The following is a 25,792-nucleotide window of genomic DNA, read 5'->3' as shown; positions in this document are numbered from 1 at the left end:
CTAACAATCAGGCTTGCGTAGGTCAGTCACCTGTGAAGACCATCATCATTTATCCCTGAACCAGCGCGGAGAAATGCGCTTCCTGTGTGAACAGCCAGGCGGCCGCCGTTCACGCGGTGTTAGAGTCAAAGATGAGTCAAAAAAGGATTAAATTATCAGGTGCACAATTCAGAAAGCGCCTCAAAGTAGAGGAGGAGAAGAAAGAACAATATAGAGGTAAGAATCGCCCCGATTGTGGACATCATTAATGTTTATTTTTGTCGACATGACATGATATGCTGTCAGTACAGCAGATTTCAGACTCTTTTTATATTTTTTATTATATATTTTTATTATTTTTTATAGCCTACAATTTTGTCTGCCTGTGTGTGCATCTATATACAGTCCAAAAGTTATTTGGGATGCATGACAATTTGCATGTGTATGTTGGGGGGCGCCAATCTGAAATCTCGCCTAGGGCACCAACATTGCCAGGGCCGGCCCTGGACATAACAGTGGGGTTTTGTGTTTAAAAATATAAATAAAGCCACTTATCTCACAGAAGTTTTAATGTACCGTACCGTAGTAATGAGCAAAACCCCGGTATTATGAAAATGTAGTTTTGTTGAATACAGTTACTCTCCTCATTAAGGTTGTAAGCTCAGTTCTCTTCACCTCAAATCATTGTGCAATATCCTGGAGTAAAATTAGTGGTGGGATACTTAAAGAGCCTCCCACTGCGCACACAAACTCCTAAGAACCCTATCCTAAGTGTTGATTTAATCATAATAATAATAATAATAATAATGATAATAATAACAATAATAATACATTTTATGTATAGGTGCCTTTCACAGCACTCAAGGTTACCTTACAAGGTAGAGACAAAAACAGAACAAAAGAAAATGTATCAAAGAGATCGATAAAATAAACAGTGAATAATACATTGTGTAGGGTGAGGGATACATAAATGTGACTTGGGTGACGGCTAATTATTTGCTATGCTAATACTAAAAGTCTTCCTTTTTCAATCAATCAGATGAAGCAAAATACAAGCCCACTCACACAGCCGAGGGAATTTTAGAGAATAAGAATAAGAAATAACTCAGCACACCTTCTAACTAATATCTAACTGTAGTCATTTGACCTTATTACACAGCACATTTGGTCATGTTGCACTTCATTGTATGATGAAAATACTATGAGCAAAGTTAACCCTTTGGGTTACGGTTTGGTGTCTTCAGACCAACAGGCACAGCAGGTGGCACCCAAGTGAATTTGGTCGAAGAGACATTAGAGGCCATATCTCCTTATGTGCAGAATAATGTTTAATTTTTGATGTACATATAGTTGTCTTGTAAACAACAGCAATAGTGTCTGCACTATTCCTACAATTTTTTAATCTTTCCATAATGATATATATTATAGGCTTTGTGTATCTCAATAAATAGTTAAGACATTTTAACTCTTTAAAAATTGAAGGGGTATTCTGTGATTTGGATTTACAAATTTTCCTCCATTTCTCTCTCTGAAATGATATTGTAATTATTATTCAGAAAGAGAAAACACAGTTCTCTAATTTGTCTGTCCAAAAGTATAATATTACAATTTAGCGAAAAGTCATAATAAAATCTACAAAGAAAGCAGACGCTTTTATCCAAAGCAACTTACAATAAGTGCATTCGATCATGTGGGTACAAACCCAGAACAACAAGAATCATGAAAGTAAAAATTGCTTTGAAAAAAAAGCCAACCTACAAAGTGTCACATGTAAGTGGTATATATGTGCAACTTAACTGAATTCGATTTACTCAAAGTCACCACCTAGTGGCGGAAGCCATGCAGCACGTTAAAATACGTCCATACTGCATGAACATATCAGAATCAGAATCAGAATCACAATCAGAATTCTTTTTATTGCCAAGTATATTTACATATACAGGAAATTGCCTTGGTGTGGTTGGTGCCTTTGGACATAACAACAAATCAGACATAAAACAACAATATATACAGAAAAAACAATAGGCACGTGCGGTGCTAAGGTGCAGTGATTGGTTCCGGATAGTGCCAACAATATATAAGTTATAAGTTATGTGCGGGGGGGCAGAGTCAGTGTGATGCAGGGGGCTTGTTTGTGAGCCCCACTGCCTTGGGGGAAAAACTGTTCAGGTGGCGCGAGGTTTTGGTCTTGATGGCCCGGAACCTTTTTCCAGATGGGAGTCTCTGGAATAGGTGGTGGCCGGGATGGGAAGGATCAGCAATGATCTTGCCTGCTCTCTTCCTGGTCCTGGAGTGGAACAGGTGTAGGAGAGCCGGCAGGTCGCAGCCGATGACCTTCTCAGCTGACCGAATGATCCGCTGCAGTCTGCCCTTGTCCTTGGCAGTGGAGGCAGCGAACCAGACGGTGATTGATGCAGTGAGGATGGACTCAATGATGGCCGTGTAGAACTAGACCATCACTTTCTGCGGCATGTTGAATTTCTTCAGTTGCCGCAGGAAGAACATCCTCTGCTGGGCCTTCTTGGTGATGGTGGTGATGTTCTCAGCCCACCTCAGGTCCTGTGCAATTATAGTCCCCAGGAATCTGAAAGACTCCACTGTTTTAACTGGGGAGTCGCACATGGTGAGGGGGGCGGTTTGGGCTGGGCTCCTCCTGAAGTCAGGTGGCCTGAAGTCTGCCATGAACATCTATCATGAACATCTATCATGAACACTGCTTCTTAATTAGACATGTGACACCAGTATATTTGTGAAATAATCATTGCCTGTGTTTGAAGAAATAAGGAAAGAAAAATTGTACTGTTAGCAGAATTCAAATAAATTACAATAAAAAATGTAGGGCCCCCTATAAACAATATCAAGCTGTTTTATAGAGTGACAGACCGAACTGTACATGCCAACAAAATCAGCCTTTTAGGTATCAGCTTGTCCATAATTTGCAGCAAAAATTACATAAGTCTGATGTCTTTTTACATAAAGGTTCCATGAGGATAGTGGTTTCCTCCTGGCGATCATACGACCCCAGTTGTTGGAGCGTGTTGATGCGATCCTCCCCGTCCATCCCAATGAGACTGGGGAGGGAGAGCCTGTCTGGAAAGCTCTGAGTTTGACACCACTCTGCTGCCTTTAGAGTGTCTCTTAAAAGATCATCTGCGTCCATGAAAGGAAAATACAGATTATGAATAGTGGTTCATTGGATGATCAAGACATTTTCTTCACACTTTCACAATACCACTAAAATCTTATAAACAAGAGCCTCTTTTACTTAATGGATATCTATAACTACTCAACAAGTCATAATTATATCTTGCTATGCATCAAGCCTTCAGCATCGCAGACATTATACTACTTACCAAGCTCCCAGTCCCAACGTCCCCTTGTATGTATTCTTTCTGCGTTATCTAAAAAGAAAATAGATTTGGTCATAAAGTAAAACAGAATAATAAACACGTATCCTAAAAAGCCTTGTATCCACTGGTGACAATATATTTTCAAATGCTTATCTATACATACCTCAGTGAAATCACATTGCGCCTTTGTTATGATGTACAAAGCATACTGTAAATTAAGAAATAGTAGATTGTTGTGATGTAATTATGATTGTTGAAAAATAATAATCCCCCAGGTATATACCTTTTGGATGTACAAAACTCACAGCATGTCATATCAACTCTGCATGAGTTTGGTGTATGATTCTTTTAAGTAGTGTAAAATCAATTGCAAATAGGTTATACAGAATAATACAAAAGAGTGAAGTATGAGCAATCATTGGAATGCATAGCATGCTGCAAGCATTACAAATTTCCATATGTTATTACAAACAAAAAATAGGACTCCTATATTGTATACTGAATGCCCAGCATCTTACCATCAAAACAAACAGCCCACAGTTGTTTGACAGATCTTGCTCTGGTAGGCCCTGTGGTGTGAAAAGAAACCAATTTCAATAAAGGAACGACAATACAATTGTACTAAATATCTAACCTAAACATCATCCACACCAAAAGTCCTCTAAGGCCCCGGGGACAAGATCCATAGATTAAAAAAAATAGACAAGTGGTCTAAAACAGAACTATCACTGCCCAGATGTGAGGAAACTGTGCACCTGAAACACCCACCCAATGGTTTAGTGCGACTATCATCTCACCAGCCAGTACCACGGAGGGGATCTAGAAAGAAAATCTCCTTACCTCTTGGCCTCAGTATCTGTTAATGTTATGTGTTCAAATATGAACTGACATATCTTGACATACAACTGTCAAACTGACTTTAAAGTTGTAGGACATATTTTATACAACTAAAGACAGTGTTTAATGAAACATATAATCTGGCAAAGAATAGGATTGGCAATGACCAACTTCATTTCACAGTAAACAAACAATAACAAAGGCTGAACTAACTGCACTTAGTGTCCAGGTTCCCATTCTGGAAGGAGAATCCACTGCAGACTTTTTGCATTTTCCTGACAAAGGAAAACAAGACCTGAGTACATTATTGGTCCAGAAATATAGATCAAGCAACAACAGATGGATGAATCATTAAAGAAAAATACTAGCAGGTGTTGCATGGGATTTAATGAAGATGGTGGAAACCAAGTAGCAGTGACATGGCTGTAGTTTGACCATCTATTATTGTAAAAGAAAATATACTGTATGTAGAATATATGATTTATATGATTTACATATTTTAGAACAGCCTCAGTACTTTTTAAATAACTTTCAGACAGCTGTTTAGGATCTGGCAGAATACAGACACATAATTAAGTAAATATAAAGTAACTGAAACATGCCAATAATATAAAAAACATGCATAAAATCAATACAAATCATAAGTATAGATACAACATGTTCCCTACGCTTACCATCCCCTCCATATTTAAATGTATTACTGCAAAGGTCTAATGTGACTATTACATAAATTATTCCTAAAGTCAGTGCCACCTACTTCCATTCTCGGTGCAGGACAGGCGTGGAAGGAAACAACTCGGGGCGGGGCTCAGCGCTGAGCCCCGCCCCGAGTTGTTTGAGAGGCAGTACTCATTCCGGTCGGGGGGGGGCGTGCCGGTGGCTGGTTGCCACTGCGCACATCATGTCACTTCCTTGTTCTCCTGTGAAAAACTTTCACGGAAGCGACTAGTCCGAACAGCGACTTCACTCCGCCAACGAGCCGTGCTAACGTTAAATGTCGGAGCCAAACAAGTAGTTCCTCAAACAAAGCTCCGAGCTGACGGACGGTTTGCAGCCATGGCTGACAGCCGGGAAGAAGAGAGAAAAGAAGGAGACCAGGAGCCGCAGGGCGCCGTTGGTGGGGAAGGTATGTGAAGCCATGTCAGGTTCACGCTCAGGCGAAGAAGCTCTGTTCTAACTAACTTGCACCAATTGGAGGCTCAGACAGCGTCCACCTCTCTGTCTGTCACTATGGTGGGTGAAGGTCTCTTTCCTCTCTTTGATCTGGAGGTTTACACCAACCATCCGTTTTCCCGTAGCTCAACCTGACCTCATCTCTCCCCTGTCACCCACATATTATCTGTGCTACACATAATCATAACTTGCCTGTAACCCTGAGCCCTGACGGTGTCGCTACAGACAAGGAGCAGGTGCGATGTCCGTGTGTAAAATGATCATGTCCCTTGTCCTATGATTGTCTTTAATACTGGGTAAATGTCATTACATTACATATCATTTAGCTGACGTGTTATCCAAAGCGACTTACAATAAGTGCATTCAACATATCACTATGTCAACTGATGACAAGCTATTCTGACGATTTAGAAAAACGTCTTTCCAACTTTCAATTTACTCTTACATTTACTGAAAGTACAGATTTTCGAGTATTGTACCAGCACTTGACTGCAGCATGTGTTTGAGGGTCTGCCCGGAGCATTAGGTGTGTCTCAATTTAGGGGCCACATCCTTGGGAGAATGCATATGAAGACCAATTGCGTCACAGCTGTGCGCCTAGGTTGTCCTATTTCGAAGCCTCCTTCAAATATGGCTGACAAATGCGTCCATCCCAGAGAAACAACGGCTTCAACGGCCGAATCTCTATTGAGCAACTATCGGCACACATGTAAACAAACAGGAACAAATAAGATCTACCTAAAAAATCAACAAAACAATCATTGGGAAAAATGTATTTGAAGTGTACTTAATCAGTCTTCTAATTGATCCAGATGTCATTGATGATCCCATCCTGGAGCAAGGGGCAGTGGTCCTCAGAGGGTAAGTCTCACCATAACAACTTCTTAAAAGACCATACCAGTGTTTTGTCATGGTTTAATTAGTTTACTACAAACTGCTACATACCCTCTAAAATAGCCCATGGTTTTTCAGATTTTTCAAGTTTGTGTTTTTGTATAGCTTAATCAATCAATCAAATTTTATTTGTATAGCCCATATTCACAGATCACAATTTTTCTCATAGGGCTTTAACAAGGTGCTACATCCTCTGTCCTTAATCCTCAACAAGAGTAAGGAAAAACTACAAAAACAAACCTGATTATCAGGGGGAAAAGTAACAGAAATTTATGATACCAAGTTAATTAGTTAATCAAGCTTAGTTTCACAGAATGTTAAAGCGATGTAAAAATGTAAAAGTAAAACGTTTTAATAATAAGAACAACCCTAAAACGTACTTTTCGTAAAAAATTTAAATTAATTATATCTGCTATCATTATGAGTCTATATTATTATGGGTCTATAACTGACACAAGTTTTACTATCGAAGAATAAAGGGATAGTTCATCGAAAAATTAAAATTCACTCATCTACTCACCACTATACCGATGGAGGGGTGGGTGAAGTGTTTAGTCCACAAAACACTTTTGGAGTCTAAGGGGTAAACAGTGTTGCAGACAAATCCAATAAAATTGAAGCAAAGACCAATTCTTCAAACGTAGAAAAACAATAGAAAAAAAATTTAGGCTGTGTTTTGTGGACTCAAACCACTCGGCATAGGGGTGAGTAGATAATGAGTGAATTTTCATTATTGGATGAACTATCCCTTTAAAGTCTTGTTTCTCCTAATCCAGGTTCCCCTCAGATTCTTAAAGTCTTAGAATTGTTTTTTGATGTTTAAGGTGCAACATTTTTAATAGGAGATTTAAAATCTCTGTATTTTTGTTCAGTTTTTTAAACAGTATTTTATTTCCCACAATAATTAAAATTTTCCATAACACCCAACACCTACTGCTTTATATGTTATGTAGGTAGCATACACTCTGCTTGGTAGATAGTTGTTGTTCGCCTTCTGTGGCTGTGATCTTCAATTTTAAGAATTGAAGATGGATACTATTTATCCAGCTTCTGATATGAAGGCTCGCACTAATAAAACAAAAGTACAAGTGCTATGCCAGTACTCGAAAAAGTATGTATGAGTATATGAATAATTTGGAATTACCATTTATTTCTACATTTATACACCGTGCATCTACATCACAGGTATTGAATAATACGATGTGCTTAATCTAATAACACAAACAGTTACTGGTTAACCTTCTGTATTTATCATTGGGATCTCATGTGTTTAGAAGGAAAACCAGTAGCCTTATGGCTCTACTTTTTCTCCTGGAGATATTTGTTGTCTTTTTCATTTTTCTTTTCATTTCTTCATCAGTGGCATGTTAGCATCAACCTCCCCACCCACTTGCGGTGAATCCCCTGCTGTGTTTTCGCATCGCAGAAAATCCAGAGGTTCTCACTCGGACATTTGCGTCAAATATACACCTCTGCGGAGGATTATCCTGAGATCAGTGCATTTCTGAAAGCAGCTTTTAGCAATACTTTGCATTCATTGCTGGTGACCTAGTTCACACTACACACTTTTTGGCCAATTTGATCAGTGGTCAGCAGTTGCTTTGGGTGAACTGTTCAAAGAGGACATGGCATGGTCAGGTCAGGTGATATGTGACTTTTGCACTTTGCTTTTATGCAACTTACCTTACGTGTCCAGACTAAAACACAACCCTGGAGTTTCTGTACTAAACAGGGTGGTCGTTACAGCTCTAACTGACCACAAAACAGTTTTATTAAATAGCATTAAACGACAAGTAAACTTAATCTTTGAGGGTTTTCGATACTGTAGCTATGCACAAAAGAAATATCTGTAGTTTTCACTTGGTCAAACTGTTTTTCTCTGTCACAGATACGTGATTGAGCGCATAAACACACAGGACCCTGGTCGACAAGTCCGCTCTGAGGATCTGGGAGGACGGCCCAATGAACAACAGGATCCACAAATCAAGGAAGTGGTGGAACAGCTTCTCAGGATTGCAGATGATTTGAACAGGAACGCAGAGCTTCAACTGTAAGCTGTTTTATGTGCATTGTCAATTTACAGTTAAACACTTGAAATTCCAAAAAGAAAACAACAGTAGAAATATTGGGAAAGAGAGTTTGTTGTGTGAGGTGTGAAAGTAGTTGTGTGGAACTCACAGTCCTAGTTTCCACCAGCCCATACAACATCAGTCGATGGATGCATGCTGATTTGCATTTGGACTACTAAAGATGGGCCAGTGTCAACATTTCATGCTGCAGTTATTGTATTGTAATATTATGGTAAACTGTAATATCACAATCACACAAAATATACCAACCCTCCTAATTTTACTGTTTAAACTGAAATACAGATACCACACACCATGTGCCATGTGCCATACGACATACCATAAAATGTGTTTACCAGCACTTATGAACACAGATGCAAGACATAGTTAATCTTACAGTGATGTGGAATTGAATGAAATAATTTCAATCATTCTATCTCCTCCTGTCAGATTGATCAACCAGGTTCAAGGTAACTGTGCTCGTGACATCTTCATGAAGGTGGCCAGGAGTATCTTTGCTGATGGAATCAACTGGGGTAGAGTGGTGGCTCTCTTCCATCTGACCTACAGACTCATATACAAGGTAATGCACTGAAACAGAAAACTATTCTTGGCAGGGATGAGACTGTTCTAAAGCACTAATGTCAGTTTCCATTTCTCATTATGTTGCTTGGTAAGTGTTATGGATGGATGCCCAGCAGGGTTGGATTGATGATCTGCATTGCATATTTTCATAAGTTAATTAAATAAATGAAGGGAACACTTAATCGTCTCACGCTGGTCCAGGGTCCTCCTGGTGCAGGATAATGCCCGGCCTAATGCGCCCAGAGTGTGTAGGCAGTTCCTGGATGATGAACACATTGATGCCATTGACTGGCCCTCACGTTCCCCTGACCTAAATCCAATTGAGCATCTGTGGGACGTTATGTATCGGTGCATCCATCTGCCAACTCATCGGGAGCATGCCCAGACGTTGCAGAGAGTACATACAAGCACGCGGAGGCCATACACACTACTGAGTCACATTATGAGTTGCTGTGATGAAATTCACGCAAGTTGAATCAGCCTGTTATTTCAATTTTTTACTTTGATTTTCGGCGTGGTTTTGAATCCAGCCCTCAATGGGTTGATGATTTTGGTTTACATCGACCGTTGTCACCTAATTTTGTTCTCAACATATTATACAATGTACAACCATTTTTTTTTAATACAGATTATCAACTTGAATAATAAGGTCATCAAGATCTGATGTCTGATTTAAGTGTTCCCATAATTTTGTTGTGCAGTTGTATATATCCCTCACATCAAAAGATCATTAGGAATCAAATCTTGCCGTTTAGAAGTGTTTCACCTTTACCTCGACTAATGTACCAAATTCTCTACAGCTCGTCATTGGACCAAAACAAAAGTTTAGTTTTTCAAGTAATGACAAACTTAGAAACATAACTTCTCAAGGGACAAGAGGAGGAAGTCACAGGAGGTGAAGATATATAATAATACTGGGTGTAAAAGTAATTGGGTTTCAAGCATATCTAGATACAATCTAGATATGAAGCAGATTTTAATGCAAGGTGTAAATGTGTCTCTGAGACAGCCAGAACAGCTACTTGAAGTCAACTCAGTGCTGGAGGCTGTTGCAGGGGCACATGTAGTGGAATTATTCTCATCACAGTTTACAGAGTGTTGTGACTCCAAACAGCAAACAGCAATCACCTGTGTTATTTACAATTCTAATAAATTCCCCATGATGTAAATATCGTCATTGTGCAAAGAAAAGTTTTGACTTGACAAATGAATTTGGTTTACTTGAGGGCTGTCCTGTCCTTTTTTTTTTGCTTCGAAGGCACTGACCACCAACCATTTAGAGAACATCAGAATGGTCATCAGTTGGGTTCTCGAGGTCATCAGAGAGAAGCTTTACTCCTGGCTAGTACAACAGGGAGGCTGGGTGAGTGATGTATCATCTCAGTAAAGTGCTTAATTTGTTTAAAATGTTGGTGTAAGGCTTTATGATCCACTGTGTGAAGTGCTTAGTAGCATGCAGGGCTTTTAATACAGCTTTCTTTATTTTCTCTAGGAGGGGGTGATCCATGGCTTTTCTCGGTGGAGAACAGTAGCAATAGTAGCCTCGGTTGTACTGGTGGCAACCATTGTTTACTACAGGAAGACACGCTGAGACCATCAGACCTCAAAATCTTCCACCCTGGGCTGCAGTCCCATCTCTTGGATGGATGCAGGGTGTTAACAAAGACACTTTCTAAACATGAATAACAACCACTCCTTAACCTCCAATTCATTCCGCAGAGGAGGTCAAGTGCTGTAACTAGAGGTGGGAAAAGCTTCACTCTTCTCAAGTTTACAAGCACAACAAGTGCATTTACAACCAGCGGATGATGGTGTAATTAACATTGGACATAAGAGTAAATATCATTAATCAGACCTGACCCTACCTAGAAAAGGTCTCAGGTCCATTCGTTATGGTTAGTTTTGGGTGGAATCCACCTTGAGTTTCTGCAGGTCTTGGGTTCTGAGGAAAATTTGGATTAGTCCTGAAGACCTGAAAAAGCAAAATATGCTGCGTCGTAATCAAGTGATTCAAAAGTCCACCAAGACTGAATTGATTGTACTGTAGGCCCTTCATGTTAATGTTTGCCTGAAATTTTAATGACGTATTATGGCTATGAGACAGGCATGTTTTCACTTGAGTAAATAGGCCTTGTCAAGCTCAGGTAGATAGTCAGTACAGCCACGGCTTGGGACAACCCCTCAAAATAGAAAAGATTTGCTAAGTTACTTAGATTAAAGTTCACACTAATGTTTTTTTGTTTGTTTTTTTATATAATAACCTTGATTATCCTTGATAATAATCCTTGTTTCCATTTCTTTGATATAGAAACAGGGACTATTGCAACTATTCCTTAAGTTCATATTATGGCCATGAGTTTGAATATTTTCCATGTATTTCTTGAACTTGATGAACAGCGCCTCATTGTTGCAGTAGACCTTTTTCACAGCAGACACTTTGGAATGTCATAGCATAAAAAACAACATCTATGATGGGTTTTTACCATTTAGTTTGACCAAATCAAGGGCCGTTATTCATTTCATTAGTTGGGCATTGGACTTCTCATTGTGAGTCAAATTTCTGCACAAAAAAAAGGCAATTTCCAACAAAGTACAGTGTCAAGTTGCTGGAAGAATCTAATACTATTATCTGTAGTGACAGAATTTAAAATGCATTTTGTGTTTCTGCAGAGTGAGATTTCACTCATTTAAGCTCAGTTGTGGGATGTTTCACTGAAATATATCTCTTGATTTTTCACCTCAAGCTTTTATGTACACTGTCCTGAATCTTTATTTAAAAAAAGAAGAGAGCTTTAAACAGATATTTTCTACTGATATGCTTCATTTAACAGTCTAATTGATCTTATCTATGTCCCAAACTGGATGCAGGATGTGATGAAGTTGCTCCGTTTCAGACAGACAGTAACATTTTCACTTTATTCCTGTTGTTGATTGTGAGTCCCTTGGTTATCTATCTATTGTCTTTGGTCAGGTGACTGACTGTCACTGTATTGTGAATACATCTGAATTATCAAGGGTGACTCTCTAAAACTGTTGTCATGTTTTCTGCAAAAAAAACCAATTCAGTCAGTAGGTATGAAGTGAAGTGCTAAGTCGCTAATCTCTGTTACCTCTGTCTTTCTATGGCAATTTCCAATTTGCATGTGAATGTTGTTGATCACTCAACACATGACAAATAGTTCAGTTGTGAGACGCATGCATGAGTATAACAGAGTAATCTGACTGATGAACTGGAAAGTGCTGTTTACAGGGGTTAGAGGATGTGTAACCCACCTTCATTTTGTCTTCATGCAGTTGCCTGACCACAGAAACGAAGAAGTCAGTGATGCCACACAATTAAAATATTAAATAACAAGAGCCATATGATAATGAACAAACTTCAACTACTGATAGAAAACAGAGAAACCACAATAACTGTTGAATAACTGTCAAAATGTCAGATGTGCCTTAACACTTTGTTGATTGACATCTAATAGTCCTCTCCTTCATTTGTCAAAATGAAGAGTCAATGTTTTTTCCCCCCCACTTCTCTACCACTGTGAATGTTGATACTCTGGCAAACAATCTGAAAATGCTCATGTGGATGCAGTTTCTTCTTTTGTCACATGTGAGCAGTGACATTATCAGATGTCTCATTATTGAGGCCTGAGCTGAGATGGTTAATTGTTGCTCATTGTAAAAGTTGTATTACAATATTGCAGTTCAGTACTCCTCCAGCATCACAGCCTATTTTTATACAAGAGACCGTTTCAGTGGAAGAACTACTCTGTTGGTGAAGCTAATTATTTAAAGCTTTGCTTCAGACGCACTGCAGTGTGTGAGGGGTAGAATAGCTTTATATGAGAACAGTGAGTAGCTTTCAGAACACCAAGTTGCTGTTATTTAGTACACATAATCTTATGTCCAATTTTTTTGCTACCATGTTGTGCAATCTCACAAGGGTATGACATTATTTATCTGCTATCCTATGGTGCTTTTTGAAATAGCTGGTGATAATTTTGATTCAACTTTAAACTGGTGATAACTTTATGAGAAACCCTTTTGAATGGACTCTATTTTTGTAAATATATTTTAAATGAATTATACCACTCAGGGTATGGGATATGTGGTAAGTCATAAGAAGCTGCATGTGGAAGTCATGGAGCTGTCGAATGGCGAAAACTCCTAAAGATCTTGATGTAGGTGTATGTTTAAATAAAATCAGAAGTTCTTGTCATTAAATACATGCCTGACGTGTGTTGATTTTGCCGTCTGGTCCCAGTGTTCACATTTTTACACACCGAAGAATAAAATCGACTTCACACTTCATTTGTATTGTAAGTGGCCCAGGGAAATGCACTGCTCAGTTTGGTTCAATTTGGAGACGTGATATGTTTAATATTATTAGAAATGGAATAAGCAGGTGTCCAGCACTTTGTCGCAGTCAGTGGGCTCGGGACAGTGAGCCTTCAGTCTGTGGATCGAGTTGAAGATGTCCTCTTCTATGTTCTTGGATAAACTACTGCAGGGGTTGATAACGAGGTCAAACCGCAGGTCCAAATCGCAGCCAGATCATTTAGATAATTTGATTATTTCTATTTCACCATATTGGACTGAGACACAGACATTGGCAGGTGCTAATCTCTGTTGTGACAACATTCATAGAATCACTTCCTGTTTGGCAATTTTGGCACTGACTGCACTTTGGCACTTTGAAATAGACGTATGTTGACTCTGCAGTCTGGCTACAATGCAAATAAAGTTTCCTGTCAAAAATATAACCCCACCTCCTAAGAAAAGATGTTTTCAATGGGCTACATTAAACATCAATTACTCACAGGATGAAATAAAAAAACCTATTGTTGAAAACTTAAAACTGACAAAAAAATCGGGATGGGATTGTTACAAGAACATGGTAACGTGAAGGGAATATACAACACACAGCTTCTTGGTGCTGCCAGTGAGTGGGTCACTTGTTACGAAAGTATAATGCCCCATATTTGTTTGCATGTGTTAGTTTCCTGTTTGCTGTGAGTTAACCACATAGTTGACAACATAGCAGTGGAAGCAACCTAATCATAGATGTACAGAGAGCAATTCAAGACCAGTGACTAACACGTACCCCAAAACTCTCTCTGACTGAGACATGTAAATGGTCTCATCCATTATCAGCCACCATGATGGGTTGCTCTCTATTTGTCCTCTGTATGGGACAGCGTATAAGTGGGTGGTGGCAGCAACTCCAGTGTCTCATATACAAGAGAAAAAAGATACATGTAACTTATCCCCCCAATGATTAGTATATTATCTTGTGTTTTATTAAGAATACAGTAGTTTAACACTGACTCAAAGACATATACCATGTACAAATAAGGCCTGTTGGGAGCTGCCACTTCCACCAGTCTGATAAAAACACCTTGCACCCTATCCACTAAGGGGCAACCTTCATTGCTCAGGGCCAGCTCACCAGCAGGTGTGTACTCCTGTGTAGGAGGGACCCCTACTGTCTTCTTCTGGTCTTTTTCCCCCTGATGACTGCAAGCAATATCAAAGCCATTTCATTGTGCTTTCTTAAATTGATATCATCCTAAAACTAAGACCTTCTACCTGTTGTAAATTTTCCAAAATCTTGTTGAGGGTTGAGAACAGGGGGTGTTGCACCTTGTTAAGCCCTATGAGACAAATTGTGATTTGTGAACATGGGCTATACAAATAAATATTGATTGATTGATTGATTGATTGACTGATTAAAATATATGAAAATCAGCCTACATACTTACTACTCTGAATAATGTTTTTATGTCTAGTTTTTATTTGCTCTCAAGTGTGCTTGACCCTGCCTGCTGCAGCTGACAGAATGAGAATGAGAATATGCTGCACACTGCTCCTTTTACATAAGATTTATATTGGGACATTTTTGTTGGGTTCAGTGAAGCCAGGTTAGGAAACTATGAACTGAACTGAGAGTAAACCTGTGTCATTAAGAAGAGCTGAAGCTAAGAGATTCGTTTGTACTGAATATACGAGACATGTTGCTCTGAGAGAGTGGAGTGCAGGAAACAAAGGGGGGGGAAATATCATCACCTGTCTGAGAATAGGTTACAGGGCTCACTCAGGCATTTAGCTAGTCAGAAACAGTCAAGCATGTTCTACTTCACTGTAAAGAAAATACACGAATAAGACAGGTCACATTTTTCAGTCACCAAGTAAAGAAAACACCATGGCTTGTCATTGTTTGGTGTCCTGGGGAAAACAGTGTTTTCTTTTGCTGCCCAAAGATCCAGACTCCAGTCGATGGTGCTCATGCACCTGTAAACTGGTTTACCAGCCGCCAAGAAGTCTTGAATAAGTTATGTCCAATACAGATTCAATAAAGTATATCTTCTAACTACTACCAGATCTAAAAACCAGTAATAAAACAATACACTTTTAAATTAACTATTCAACATTATGTCTGATTAACTAAACCGCCTGAGTGTGTTCTTTTGTTAGCTATGCATTTTATTCGCTTAAAATTTGTTTTAAAATGACAATTGCAGACTTATGTTGACCAATTATAATCCTTTATAACACAGCAGAGGAGGAAACAATATTGCAGCGCTGCGGAACAGATTGTCGTCAAATGCGGCACTACCCGGACGACGGAGAAGCGCACAAGTGCAGCACAATAACATCCGGCGGATCTACAGAGTGGACGGGAGTGAAGTTACAGAGACGGTGTTGATGGTGTTGATGGTGTTGACTCATGAATCATGTGTGAAGCTGCCTTAGAGGAGGTCTCCGTCTTGTCGTCCATTTACTGCGGAGAAGGAGAGTTCCAGCTCTTGGAGCAGTCTGGTACGTGAGCACCAGTTACACACCAGGCGTTGTCACACTGACTGCCTCTGCACATCCGTTTCCTGTCTGTCAGCACTTCATTTTGATAAAACGGTTACAGACGTGCAATAACTATTCACACACACACTCCATACAGTTCAAGTTGTTACTTCATTTGCAACGAATGTCACACTGCACCTCTGAATGTGTATAGTTTTTAGTTTTGTATTGTATTTGACTTTTTTTAAAGTAAGCACTGCTTTTACTTTAATTGAACTATTGCACTGCTGAGCTGACCGGTTTCTCCTTGTCCAACACATGTCCTTGTACTGTTGACCCTGTGTTAACTTGCATATTATATATACAACCTGCAACTTGAAACTTGACTGTGAAGCAAAACAACACCAATAAGGGACATTAAACTCAACTGTGTGTGTACGTGCTGTCTCACTGCTACAACACTACCCTGTTTCCTTGTAGCTCAGGATGGACTCCTTGTCCAAATTAACAGCACCGTGCTGGGAGCGGGCAGGGACACGAGTCTGTTGTTCCATCTGCACCCGGGTTACCCCTCCTGTCCCCCCGACATCTCTGTCTCCTCCACCGCTCTCTCCAGGACCCAGTGTCACGACATCAGACAGAAGCTACTGGACCAAGCTGCAGCTTTACCAGCAGAGCCAATGGTTCACGAGCTCGTAGAGTGGTTACAGGTAAACAGCCTAACCAGTCAAACCAGTCTCCTCTCATTTAGCGGTGCGCATTTTCTCCAAAAGTTCCATTACGAGCATGTAGTTAAGAGTGATTTCAAAATAAAAGCGACCTTCCTGTAAATGGGACGTCACATTTGTGCAGTCTGTGAACGCAGGAAGGAAATAAAGAGTTAATATCTAATTTATGGAAATACAGAAATTAATTGAACTACATGAAGTAATGATAAGTAGTAAATACATTCAATGAAATTACAACTTCCCATGAAACTATTAATGAGAAAATTGAGACTTACAAAATTAATGAATTGTCATTACCACTGTGTGAATGACTAATCAAACTTTATTATGAAGAAAAAAATGAATTTTAAGCAGCAAAATAACAGACTGTCATTGAGAAACTACCTGTTTCCACAGACCAATTTCAGTTCACAGCGACAGGTCACCACCGCAGAGCCTCTCCCTGACAATAGCAGGACATTCTGATTCTAATTTTAGAATTTCAAAGTAAAATATCTAAATTCCATAGTGGCATTGTCATTTGCATAGTATTTTTACACAAGGGACATTTTTATTTTATTCTTACAATCTCTCTATTACTGTACAAACAAAGATAGGAGGGGGAAGTATCAATGTGATATATGTGTGACCTGAGTAATACCTATCACCAGAAATCAAACTTTATCCATAACGCCTTTTCAAACAGATGATACAAAATTCTTAACATTGAAAACATACTAAAAAGGTTAATTAAATCAAACAAATAAATAATAATTAATAAACAAAGTAATAATACAAGTAATAAGCAATGGCATAAAATAGAAAAAGTAGGTGAAAAAAAAAACTATCTAAATTGTAAAATTGGCAACTGTGAAAATATATTTCCTGACCAGTCCTGTCATTGGTGACCTGTCATTGTGAAGTGTAAGTAGTTTGTGTGAACAAGTAGTTTTTCAATGACAGTCTGTTATTTTGTTGCTGAAACTTCCGATTTTTCTTAATAATAATGTTTGACTAAACATTCACATAGTGCTAATGACAAATAATACAATTTTTAAGTCTCAATTTTGTCTAAAGTAGTTTCATGCTGCTCCTCTAGGGGCGTTCGCTGGTGGAGCACAGCGGACATTTAGGCAAAAAAAGTGCTGTAAATAACCTTGTTTCGAGTCGAATATGAATGTCAGGGCTTGCGGTAACTTGGATAAAACCACAGGAGCATTATGGTGGCATTTTATGTTTTTTACATTTGAAGAATTGATCTCATTTCATTTTCTTCAATTGTATTGGATTTGGCTGCAACGCCATTTACACCTGAAACTCTAAAAGTGTTTTGTGGACTCAAACACTTCACCCACCCCTCCATTGGCATAGTGGTGAGTAGATGATGAGTGAACTATCCCTTTAACACGCCCATATCTTAATATTTACAGAAAATGCACACAGAGAAATTAGTGGGGGCAACTTCACCATATGTTTCGGAGTGGAGACTGGTTGGACCGCAGTAAACTTCCTTACATTTTCAGACATTGACTTCAGAGAACGTCAGAACAATTGGGTCTGGACCTTCTCCTTAAAATGCTTTTCACACATTAATTACGCAGCAGCAGATTTTCCACTCAGATGCCTTCACAACAACACAGAAATCTCATGAGCGTTAAGGTGAGGGGCGGTGCTGTGTGAAAGCAGAGTCTTTGGGTGAGCTTTGAGACTTAAGCTGGCAACATGTATTGAAGAACATTTTCACACTGAGGGAAAAATAACACTGACTTGGATAAAATGATAGAAAAGTCATCAGCATTCACAAAATAATACAATTTCAAAACAAAGCAGACCTTACAATCATGATAAATGATGTACCCTATATGTGCTTTGTAACAATAGCAGTGTGAGGAGGTGAAAGAGGAGCAGAGTAGAGGTGAAGAGGAGGTGAAAGAGAGATGGACTGCAGTGCTGTCGTTGGACCACATCCGGTCTAGAAATCGTTACATCGGGCTCCTGGAGCGCTGGAGCCAGCAGCTACAGCTGACTGTGATTTTATTACTGGGACGACATATACTGGTTATTCTGCAGGGAACCAAACCCGGCATCAAGGTAAGAACCCACATTTAATACTGCATCGCACAAAGTCTAAGATAGTATTTCTATTACCGTGTAGCTTTCTTAACAATTTAAAGATAATTTATGTACTGGAAAACACACAGTAAGCATTAGTGAGAGTAAAAGTCAAATGGATATCCTCAATGGTGAAGTAATCTTTCATATTTCGAAGAGCGATCATAGTGTGCATCATTCAAAATTTCTGGACACTGCATCGACAGCCAGTGTTTGAATGATTCAATTTTATTTGTATAGTGCCAAATCATAATATACATCATCTCCCATTCTGCTCTTACAGACTCTTGGAACCACAAGAGAGCCTGTGTTTTGGAAGCGAAGTGATGTATTTGGACAATACGGTGTTATGACCTCTTTGATATATGAAGGGGCTTGATTATTAAGGGCTTTATATGTGAGGAGCCAATGCAGAGAAGCTTAGACAGGAGTAATATAATCTCTCCTTCTAGTTCCTGTCAGGGGCCAAGAAAATACAAAGGAGTCCAGCATTGTCCTTGTATACGTTCACACTGGCTCTTCATTAATTTTTGTGGCTTCCAATTGACATAATTGTGTCTTTTGAACAAAAAGTTTCTCTTTTCTCACACATTACTCCATCTATCAATCAAATGTTATTTGTATAGTCCATATTCACAGATCACAACTTCTCATATGGCTTAACAAGGTGCGACATCCTCTGCCCTAACCCTCAACAAGAGAGGGAAAAAATAAAAAAATAAAAGCTTTTAACAGGGGAAAAAAGAATGAAGGGGGATCCCTCTCCCAGGACGGACAGAAGTGCAATAGATGCCACATGTAGCAGAGCAGTTAATGATGTATGTGACCGCAGCATTAGTGATTAGGCTAATTTTGGCAAGTGATTTTACTTTTAATACAACTACTTAAAGTATAATGTAAAGCAAGTACTTACTTTTTACTCAAATAGAAAAGTTAATTTGGCACTTTTACTCGGGTACATTTGTCTATTTTTACTTTTGAGAACTTCCTCCAACACTCAACCTTACTGTGTAAAGTGATTTGAGATAATGTCTGTTGTTCTTTGTAACTTTAGACTTTAGTTCCTACTTGACTAAATTTGCCAAAATTAATATCTAACTACTGTTAGATTGAATGTTAGATATTTGAGATGTTTTTGTGATCAGAGTGACTCCCTCTGCTCTGTTCACTGACTGTTATGGCCAATCATTTGTCTCCTCAGGAGTTTTATCACCTGTTGAAGACAGTAAAGGTGGATGTGGATTCTTCAGGCAAGAAATGCAAGGAGAGGATGATGAAGGTTCTCATTGAAACCCCTTTGTCTTGCTCCTATGAACATGGGTATGGATCACATGACACTGATGTAGCAGAGAGAGGGAATAAGGGCAGAAATTATAGTCCGTGTTGGATCATCACATAGTGATATTATTACAGCACTTAAGATATCTGTCTCTCCATGTGTTTCTTCCAGTCTCCAGAGATTTGAGGTGAAGGATTACAAGATGTTACCAGAGCTGAGTGCAGCCTTTCAGGAACTCCACATGACAGAGCTTTACGACCAGATACTGCCTTCGTTGGGTGACTTGACAGCACACAGGTCACCACAGTGACAAATCCAGAATCGACAAGCAAAGCTTGACTGAGGAATCAGTCAAAGACAAAAAGGCCTCACCCCCTTTTTCCCAATACGCAATTACAGCACAACACTAGCTGGGCTGTATCATCACAACTGACACAAAGGTACTCTGATGTGAAAAACAGGGAAGGTTTCAGTGTTGCTGCAGTGCACAAAATGGACGTCAAGTTCATTTTCTGTGCCAAACATCAATCAGGGGTAAATAATTAGACGAATGTTACTGATGCCATGACAAATCGTTTTTAGAGCAGACATTAAGACTTATTAGAGCTCAGGTGTTGGTAACAAAATCAGCGATGGCTCTGTTCTATGAAGTTGTGCCAGTAAACTATGACGGTGGCAGTGATTTAGCATTAACATCACCAGGACTCCAAAAACTGGAGTAACTAAAGCCAACATTCACTCTGCTATCAACAACTTACCACAACGATGTCAAAATGGTTCCCATGATCTGAATATATTCTATTTAAAAATAGAAGAAATTTCCCTATAGTCAGTGAAAGTATTTGATGTAAAAGTGCTTTTGATATCGGACGAAACACTTTGTCTGCAGAATTCCATTCTGCTGCATGCAACATCTAGTGAAACAGAAAGCTCAGACATGAATTAACATGGAAACATGGAATTCATAGTGAAGTGGATTATATGTGCTTTTATGTACAAAGCACTGGGGGAGAATAGAGAAAGTTCAACACTATATATCAAAAACAAATGGGAATTGGAGTTAAATATAGAAATCTCAGAAGATGATTGGTATAGAATGTGTATGACACAATGCACTACCACTGGCTCACAGACATGGAGAGAGTTCGGCTGGAAGAATCTCATTAGATTCTTTATAACCCCTCAAATCAAGAGTAGACAACCATGCTGGAGGCTCTGTGGTAGCCAAGCGGCTAACCACACACATGTTTTCTGGAGCTACTCGAAGCTACCACCTTTCTTGTATACTGTATATACAATTATAAATGACAATGGGTTCTGACATTCCGAATAACTGTGTTGTCCTGTACTTAGGGAACATTGAAGATACTGTTCAAATAAAAGAGAAGTATCTGATTAAAAGTTTACTCATGGCTAGCAAAAAAGCAATAACTAGAAACTGGCACAAAACTGAACCCCCAGGGAAAGAACACTGGTCTGAAGTTATCCAGGAGATTTATGCAATGGAAAGGTTAACTGAAAATTAAAATACATTTCTTTGACAAGAAATGGAGGAAATGGACCATCTACATGAAGAGTGATGCCAACAATATATGCATGACTGTAAAGGAAAATGCCCCTCTGCCTGTATTGCCCCTGACTATGTAGGTTTTCATGTTTGTTGAGGACTGCAACTATTTATGAAAATCAAATAAAAAATAAAGTATTTGCTTAAAGTTAACTGAACAAATATCTGCTTTTGCTTATTTACAAAGCATATTCGATGTTAGTTAACATTTTTTGGGGCTCAGTGAAACATTAAACATTAATGATTAAAACATTAATAAGAAGGGCCAGAGCAGACTGTATCTTCTCTGGAGACTGAGGTCTTTTGAAGTACAGGGGGGGGGGGCTCCTTAAGACCTTTTATGACTCTGTGGTGGCATCTGCTGTCATCTTTGGAGTAGTTTGCTGGGGCAGCAGCATTTCAACAGCTAACAGGAAGAGACTGGATAGACTGATTAGGAGGGCCAGCTCGGTCCTGGGATACCTGCTTGACCCAGTGGAGGTGGTGGGACAGAGGAGGATGATGGCGAAGCTGTCTTCTCTAATAGTCAACCAGTCCCACTCCCTGCAGGACACCATCACAGCACTGGGCAGCTCCTTCAGCGACAGACTAATCCATCCAAAGTTCAAAGGAGAGGTATCGCAGGTCGCTCCTTCCTGCAGCAGTAAGACTATACAACCAGCTCTGCTCCCAGTAAAACTACATGCACAACCATTATGGACTGCACTTAACATTTCTCAACTGTGCCATATTCATCTGTCTGTGCAATATAAACAGTTCATGTGCAATCCATTCACTGTACATATTCTCTCATATAATACATTTCTTTACACTGTATATATTAGTTTAATTAATTCCATTCTTATTTTTCTATATTTCTATATATTTCTTTTATATTTCTACTTACTGCTGATGTCTTTTTGCTGCTGTAATATTGCAAATTTCCCCATTGTGAGACTAATAAAAGACACACACCTCAGCAAATTCCTTGTATGTGGCAATAAACCCAGATTCTGATTGTAAATGGTTTGGTAAATGGTTTTGTATTTATATAGCACTTTTCTAGTCTTGATGACCACTCAAAGCTGTTTACAGTACAGTTTTACATTCACCCATTCACACACACATTCATACAGTGCATCTATTAGCAGCACTTTGTTGTTCTATGAGGGGCAATTCAGGGTTCAGCATCTTGCCCAAGGACACTTCGGCATGCAGATGGGGAAGACTGGGGACGACCGCTCTATCCCCTCAGCCACAGCCGCCCTACTTGTGAGGGAATGTTATAAACTATACACAACTACACTTAATGATTAAACTGTAAAACAACCCAAAGCTACAGCATGCAGCACAGGCTACTCCTATAGATTTGTGCTGCAGTGTAAACCCATTACAAATTCTTAATGGTCATAAACTGAGAAGTGGTTACATGCTTCAGAACTTATAGGGTTGCTGTTGGAGAATGTATTTCCCATGTACATCTTAATGGTGCATGGAATGCTATACCGTGACCTTCTCCATGTGTGTCTTACAACTGGCTGACCTAAGGTCATGAGGGCCCCCTAAGTGGGTGCTATACGATTAAAGGTTTGTTTCAAGAAGGTGGCGGCATGTCAGTGTGAGCCGATAAGGTAAACCTTGAGAGTCTGTCTAGGGACCCAAGGAGACGCAGCCTGGTAACTTTTCTTTTTCCTCCAGAAGGTATAATATTGTGTAGCATCTGCTGTACTCTAAGCTTTTTGGTTTGACTGTCAGCATGTATGATAGACCAAGAATCTTCTCTGTCGACAGATCCCTGTTGTAATAAACTTAAGGACAACTGAGGCTCATATAGTTTTGATTCAGCCATCATCATCAGACAACTGTTCAAAAGATATTCCTCCATCAGTTGCCAATCAGTTATCCATTCTATGTATAAACCCCGGCATAATAAGCTTTTATATATTATAATCAGCCTACACCATTTTGGTCGACACAAACACACACACACACACACACCTATATATATAAGATTACATACATAGTGTAATTAGACTATTAGACTTACAAAGTGTGCCTTCGGAGAGGGCAGTAGTGTTCTTTGAAGGGTTTGACTCAAAGACTCAAAACACCAATCTCAGTTCCATGTGGTCCCAGAAAGTGGAATAAGTTACTGTTGCACAAATAAAAAAGATATGACAGCAACCACAAGTAAACCATGGCTTACATGTAAAGTGCAAGTGTGATTTATTTTACATGTTATACTACATTCGATTTTTATATAATTAGGGCCCGAGCACCTCCGGTGGGAGGCCCTATTGTATTTCGAAGGATTTGTATTTCCCTTTTGGGGCTTTTTCAGGGCCTAGACATGCTCAAATCGTTACCAAAGTTTGCAGGGAATTCAAGACCCCAAAGAGTAATTGTATTCTGGAGTCATTTGAAATGGGCGTGGGAAAATGGCTCAACAGCGCCATCTAAGGAAAAGCCCCTCAGTTAGCTTTCACCGGAGCGCAGACGTCTTTAAGTTCTCCGTTCGGGAAAACAAGCCGAACATCAAACCGTATTATTCATCCGATATGTGAGTGAAACCTCTCCACAGACTCAGGTCCTGTTCGGTCACGGGGGTTAGCCTGTTAGCCTGTTAGCTCAGGTGAAGCCGAGCAGGCAACAGGCTAGGAGCTGGAGTCGCGAGCTAACGGTGATGTCACCTGTCCATCAAGTGATAATTATTCATAATATCAAACCTCTATATAATTTAAACGAGTGAGTTAGAAAAAAATTCACCCCCTCAGAATTGTCATGAAGGAAGAACTAAGTGATTGAGACTAAAACCGTTTTTGAACCATGCTGTAAACAGGTTTAATTCTGCTCTAAAGTCGGCTTTTTAACATGGGAGTCAATGGGAATTGACTCCTTCTGGAGACCAGCCTCAAGTGGCCACCCAGTGAACTGCAGCTTTTGCACTTCCGTATTGGCCTCATCGCTCAGCCCGGATGTTGCCCTTGGTACACACCAGAGAGAACACTGTTGCCTCAAAGAGAACACACACATCCAAGATAACTAAGCAGCTAGTCTGACATCATAGCACCAGGCTTTCCAACAAGCCACGCCCCCAAATATTGACTGTTGCTATAGCAGCGGTAGCTACCTTGGGAAGCCATGGGTTCTTTTGACTTCATGTGACTCTGCACCGCACTGATTTAACGTGATGCATGCTGGTTAGAAATTTTGTCTGACTTTTACCAGCGCTGCAAAACATCACCATGTCACATGACCTTAAAATATTGTGGGAGCGAGTCAGCTGCAATCAGACCGTGCAGTTGTTCTCCTTCAGCTGCAGCACCTGGGTGCATAAAAAAGTACATAAAATGACGGAAACTATCGTTGTTAAACTTTATTCAACATTCAACGGCCGCAGTAAACACCAGAACATGTGCAAACTGCATCATCATTATAACATCTGTCAAAACCACGCATGTTCACAGTAAGACAAGCTGGAGGGTTTTACTTTACATTTCTTCTTCACCCCTTTAAAAGTCCTCTCATAATTTGTCATTAGGGTACAGATTTTATTGCTGCAGCCGGAGGAACTGTACTGTGATCACTCTGCAAGGACTCGGCAAGGAGCTGCCTTTGGGCAATCAAAAACACACATTCATTTTTTAACATCTGCTGTGGAGAAAGAGTCACTTTGCTGAAAATCTTTGTTCAAAAGCCTTCAAATGTCGCAGGCAACGACAATTAAAATGGAAATGGGAATCTGTGGGGGACTAAAGACTAAAACTTATCCAAGTTACACACTTTCATTCTGGTAATCTGGTAACAAGATTCTTGATTAAAAAGGTTTGGAGAAGGCGTTGCACAGTCTGGAGAAGAACCTGCTGATGGCGCTGGATCTTGATGGTGGTGTCACAAGCAGATCTTTGACGACAGAGACAATATATTTGTCCAGTGTTGGGTCTTCCATTTCCAATTCTAACAGCACACTTACAACCCCGTGCCACTTTTTGCAGATTTTTTTGAAAACGGCTTTGTCAAGTTGTTTCATCATTTTTGGGGTGATCTCAAAATCTTCATCCTTGATTTCGACCCATATGTTTTCGAGTAGACGCTCGATGATGGTGTTTGGTGATCTGAGAGTGTTCGACAACTTTGCTTTAGCAAAGATCCTCGAAACCAGCTTCAGAACAATTATCCTGATGGGTAATTTCCTTCCTTCCACTGTTGGTTCTTGCTCTTCTCTGTATTCTTCACTGAATTCAGGAGTGGTCACCTTGCTTTCTGAGCCAGACCCGTTACCAGGTGCCGAAGGCAGACTGGCCCCACCGATCGGGCCCTCTGACACAGCTTTTTCTAAACTATGTGTTATCACCGTGGAAGTGAGAGTTTCTGACTGTGTGTGAAGCCACCACCTCATTACTCCAAGGAAACACCACACAATGGCAAGGATGTCAGCTGATATGATAGCACGTGGCGGACAAACC

At 39.7% G+C, this 25,792-nt stretch overlaps 2 protein-coding genes and 1 long non-coding RNA gene across 3 annotated transcripts; 2 read left to right on the top strand and 1 right to left on the bottom strand.

Moving 5' to 3' along the window:
- Positions 1–2,538: 2,538 nt before the first annotated feature.
- Positions 2,539–3,974, bottom strand: LOC124851569. The gene is made up of 3 exons (XR_007032602.1): positions 3,848–3,974; positions 3,333–3,537; positions 2,539–3,129 (listed from the first exon to the last, which is right to left on the bottom strand). It is a non-coding gene; the product is annotated as an uncharacterized LOC124851569 (long non-coding RNA).
- A 1,058-nt stretch (positions 3,975–5,032) lies between these two features.
- zgc:153993 (uncharacterized protein LOC767645 homolog) lies at positions 5,033–13,108 on the top strand. The gene is made up of 6 exons (XM_035160196.1): positions 5,033–5,292; positions 6,152–6,200; positions 8,122–8,283; positions 8,753–8,885; positions 10,146–10,250; positions 10,380–13,108. Exons 1-6 carry the CDS (start codon positions 5,223–5,225, stop codon positions 10,476–10,478), a joined length of 618 nt encoding a protein of 205 aa, XP_035016087.1. The 5' UTR covers positions 5,033–5,222; the 3' UTR covers positions 10,479–13,108.
- Positions 13,109–15,523: 2,415 nt separating this feature from the next.
- Positions 15,524–21,500, top strand: rwdd3 (RWD domain containing 3). Its single transcript, XM_035158835.2, has 5 exons — positions 15,524–15,703; positions 16,163–16,392; positions 18,271–18,480; positions 19,703–19,821; positions 19,952–21,500. Exons 1-5 carry the CDS (start codon positions 15,619–15,621, stop codon positions 20,088–20,090), a joined length of 783 nt encoding a protein of 260 aa, XP_035014726.1. The 5' UTR covers positions 15,524–15,618; the 3' UTR covers positions 20,091–21,500.
- The last annotated feature ends 4,292 nt before the right edge of the window (positions 21,501–25,792 follow it).

The sequence above is a fragment of the Hippoglossus stenolepis genome, chromosome 1 (assembly GCF_022539355.2).
Source record: "Hippoglossus stenolepis isolate QCI-W04-F060 chromosome 1, HSTE1.2, whole genome shotgun sequence".
In the NCBI taxonomy this organism is placed as follows: Eukaryota; Metazoa; Chordata; class Actinopteri; order Pleuronectiformes; family Pleuronectidae; genus Hippoglossus; species Hippoglossus stenolepis.
The sequence above is the reverse complement of the archived record's forward strand: the minus strand, read 5'-3'. Positions and strand labels throughout refer to the sequence as shown.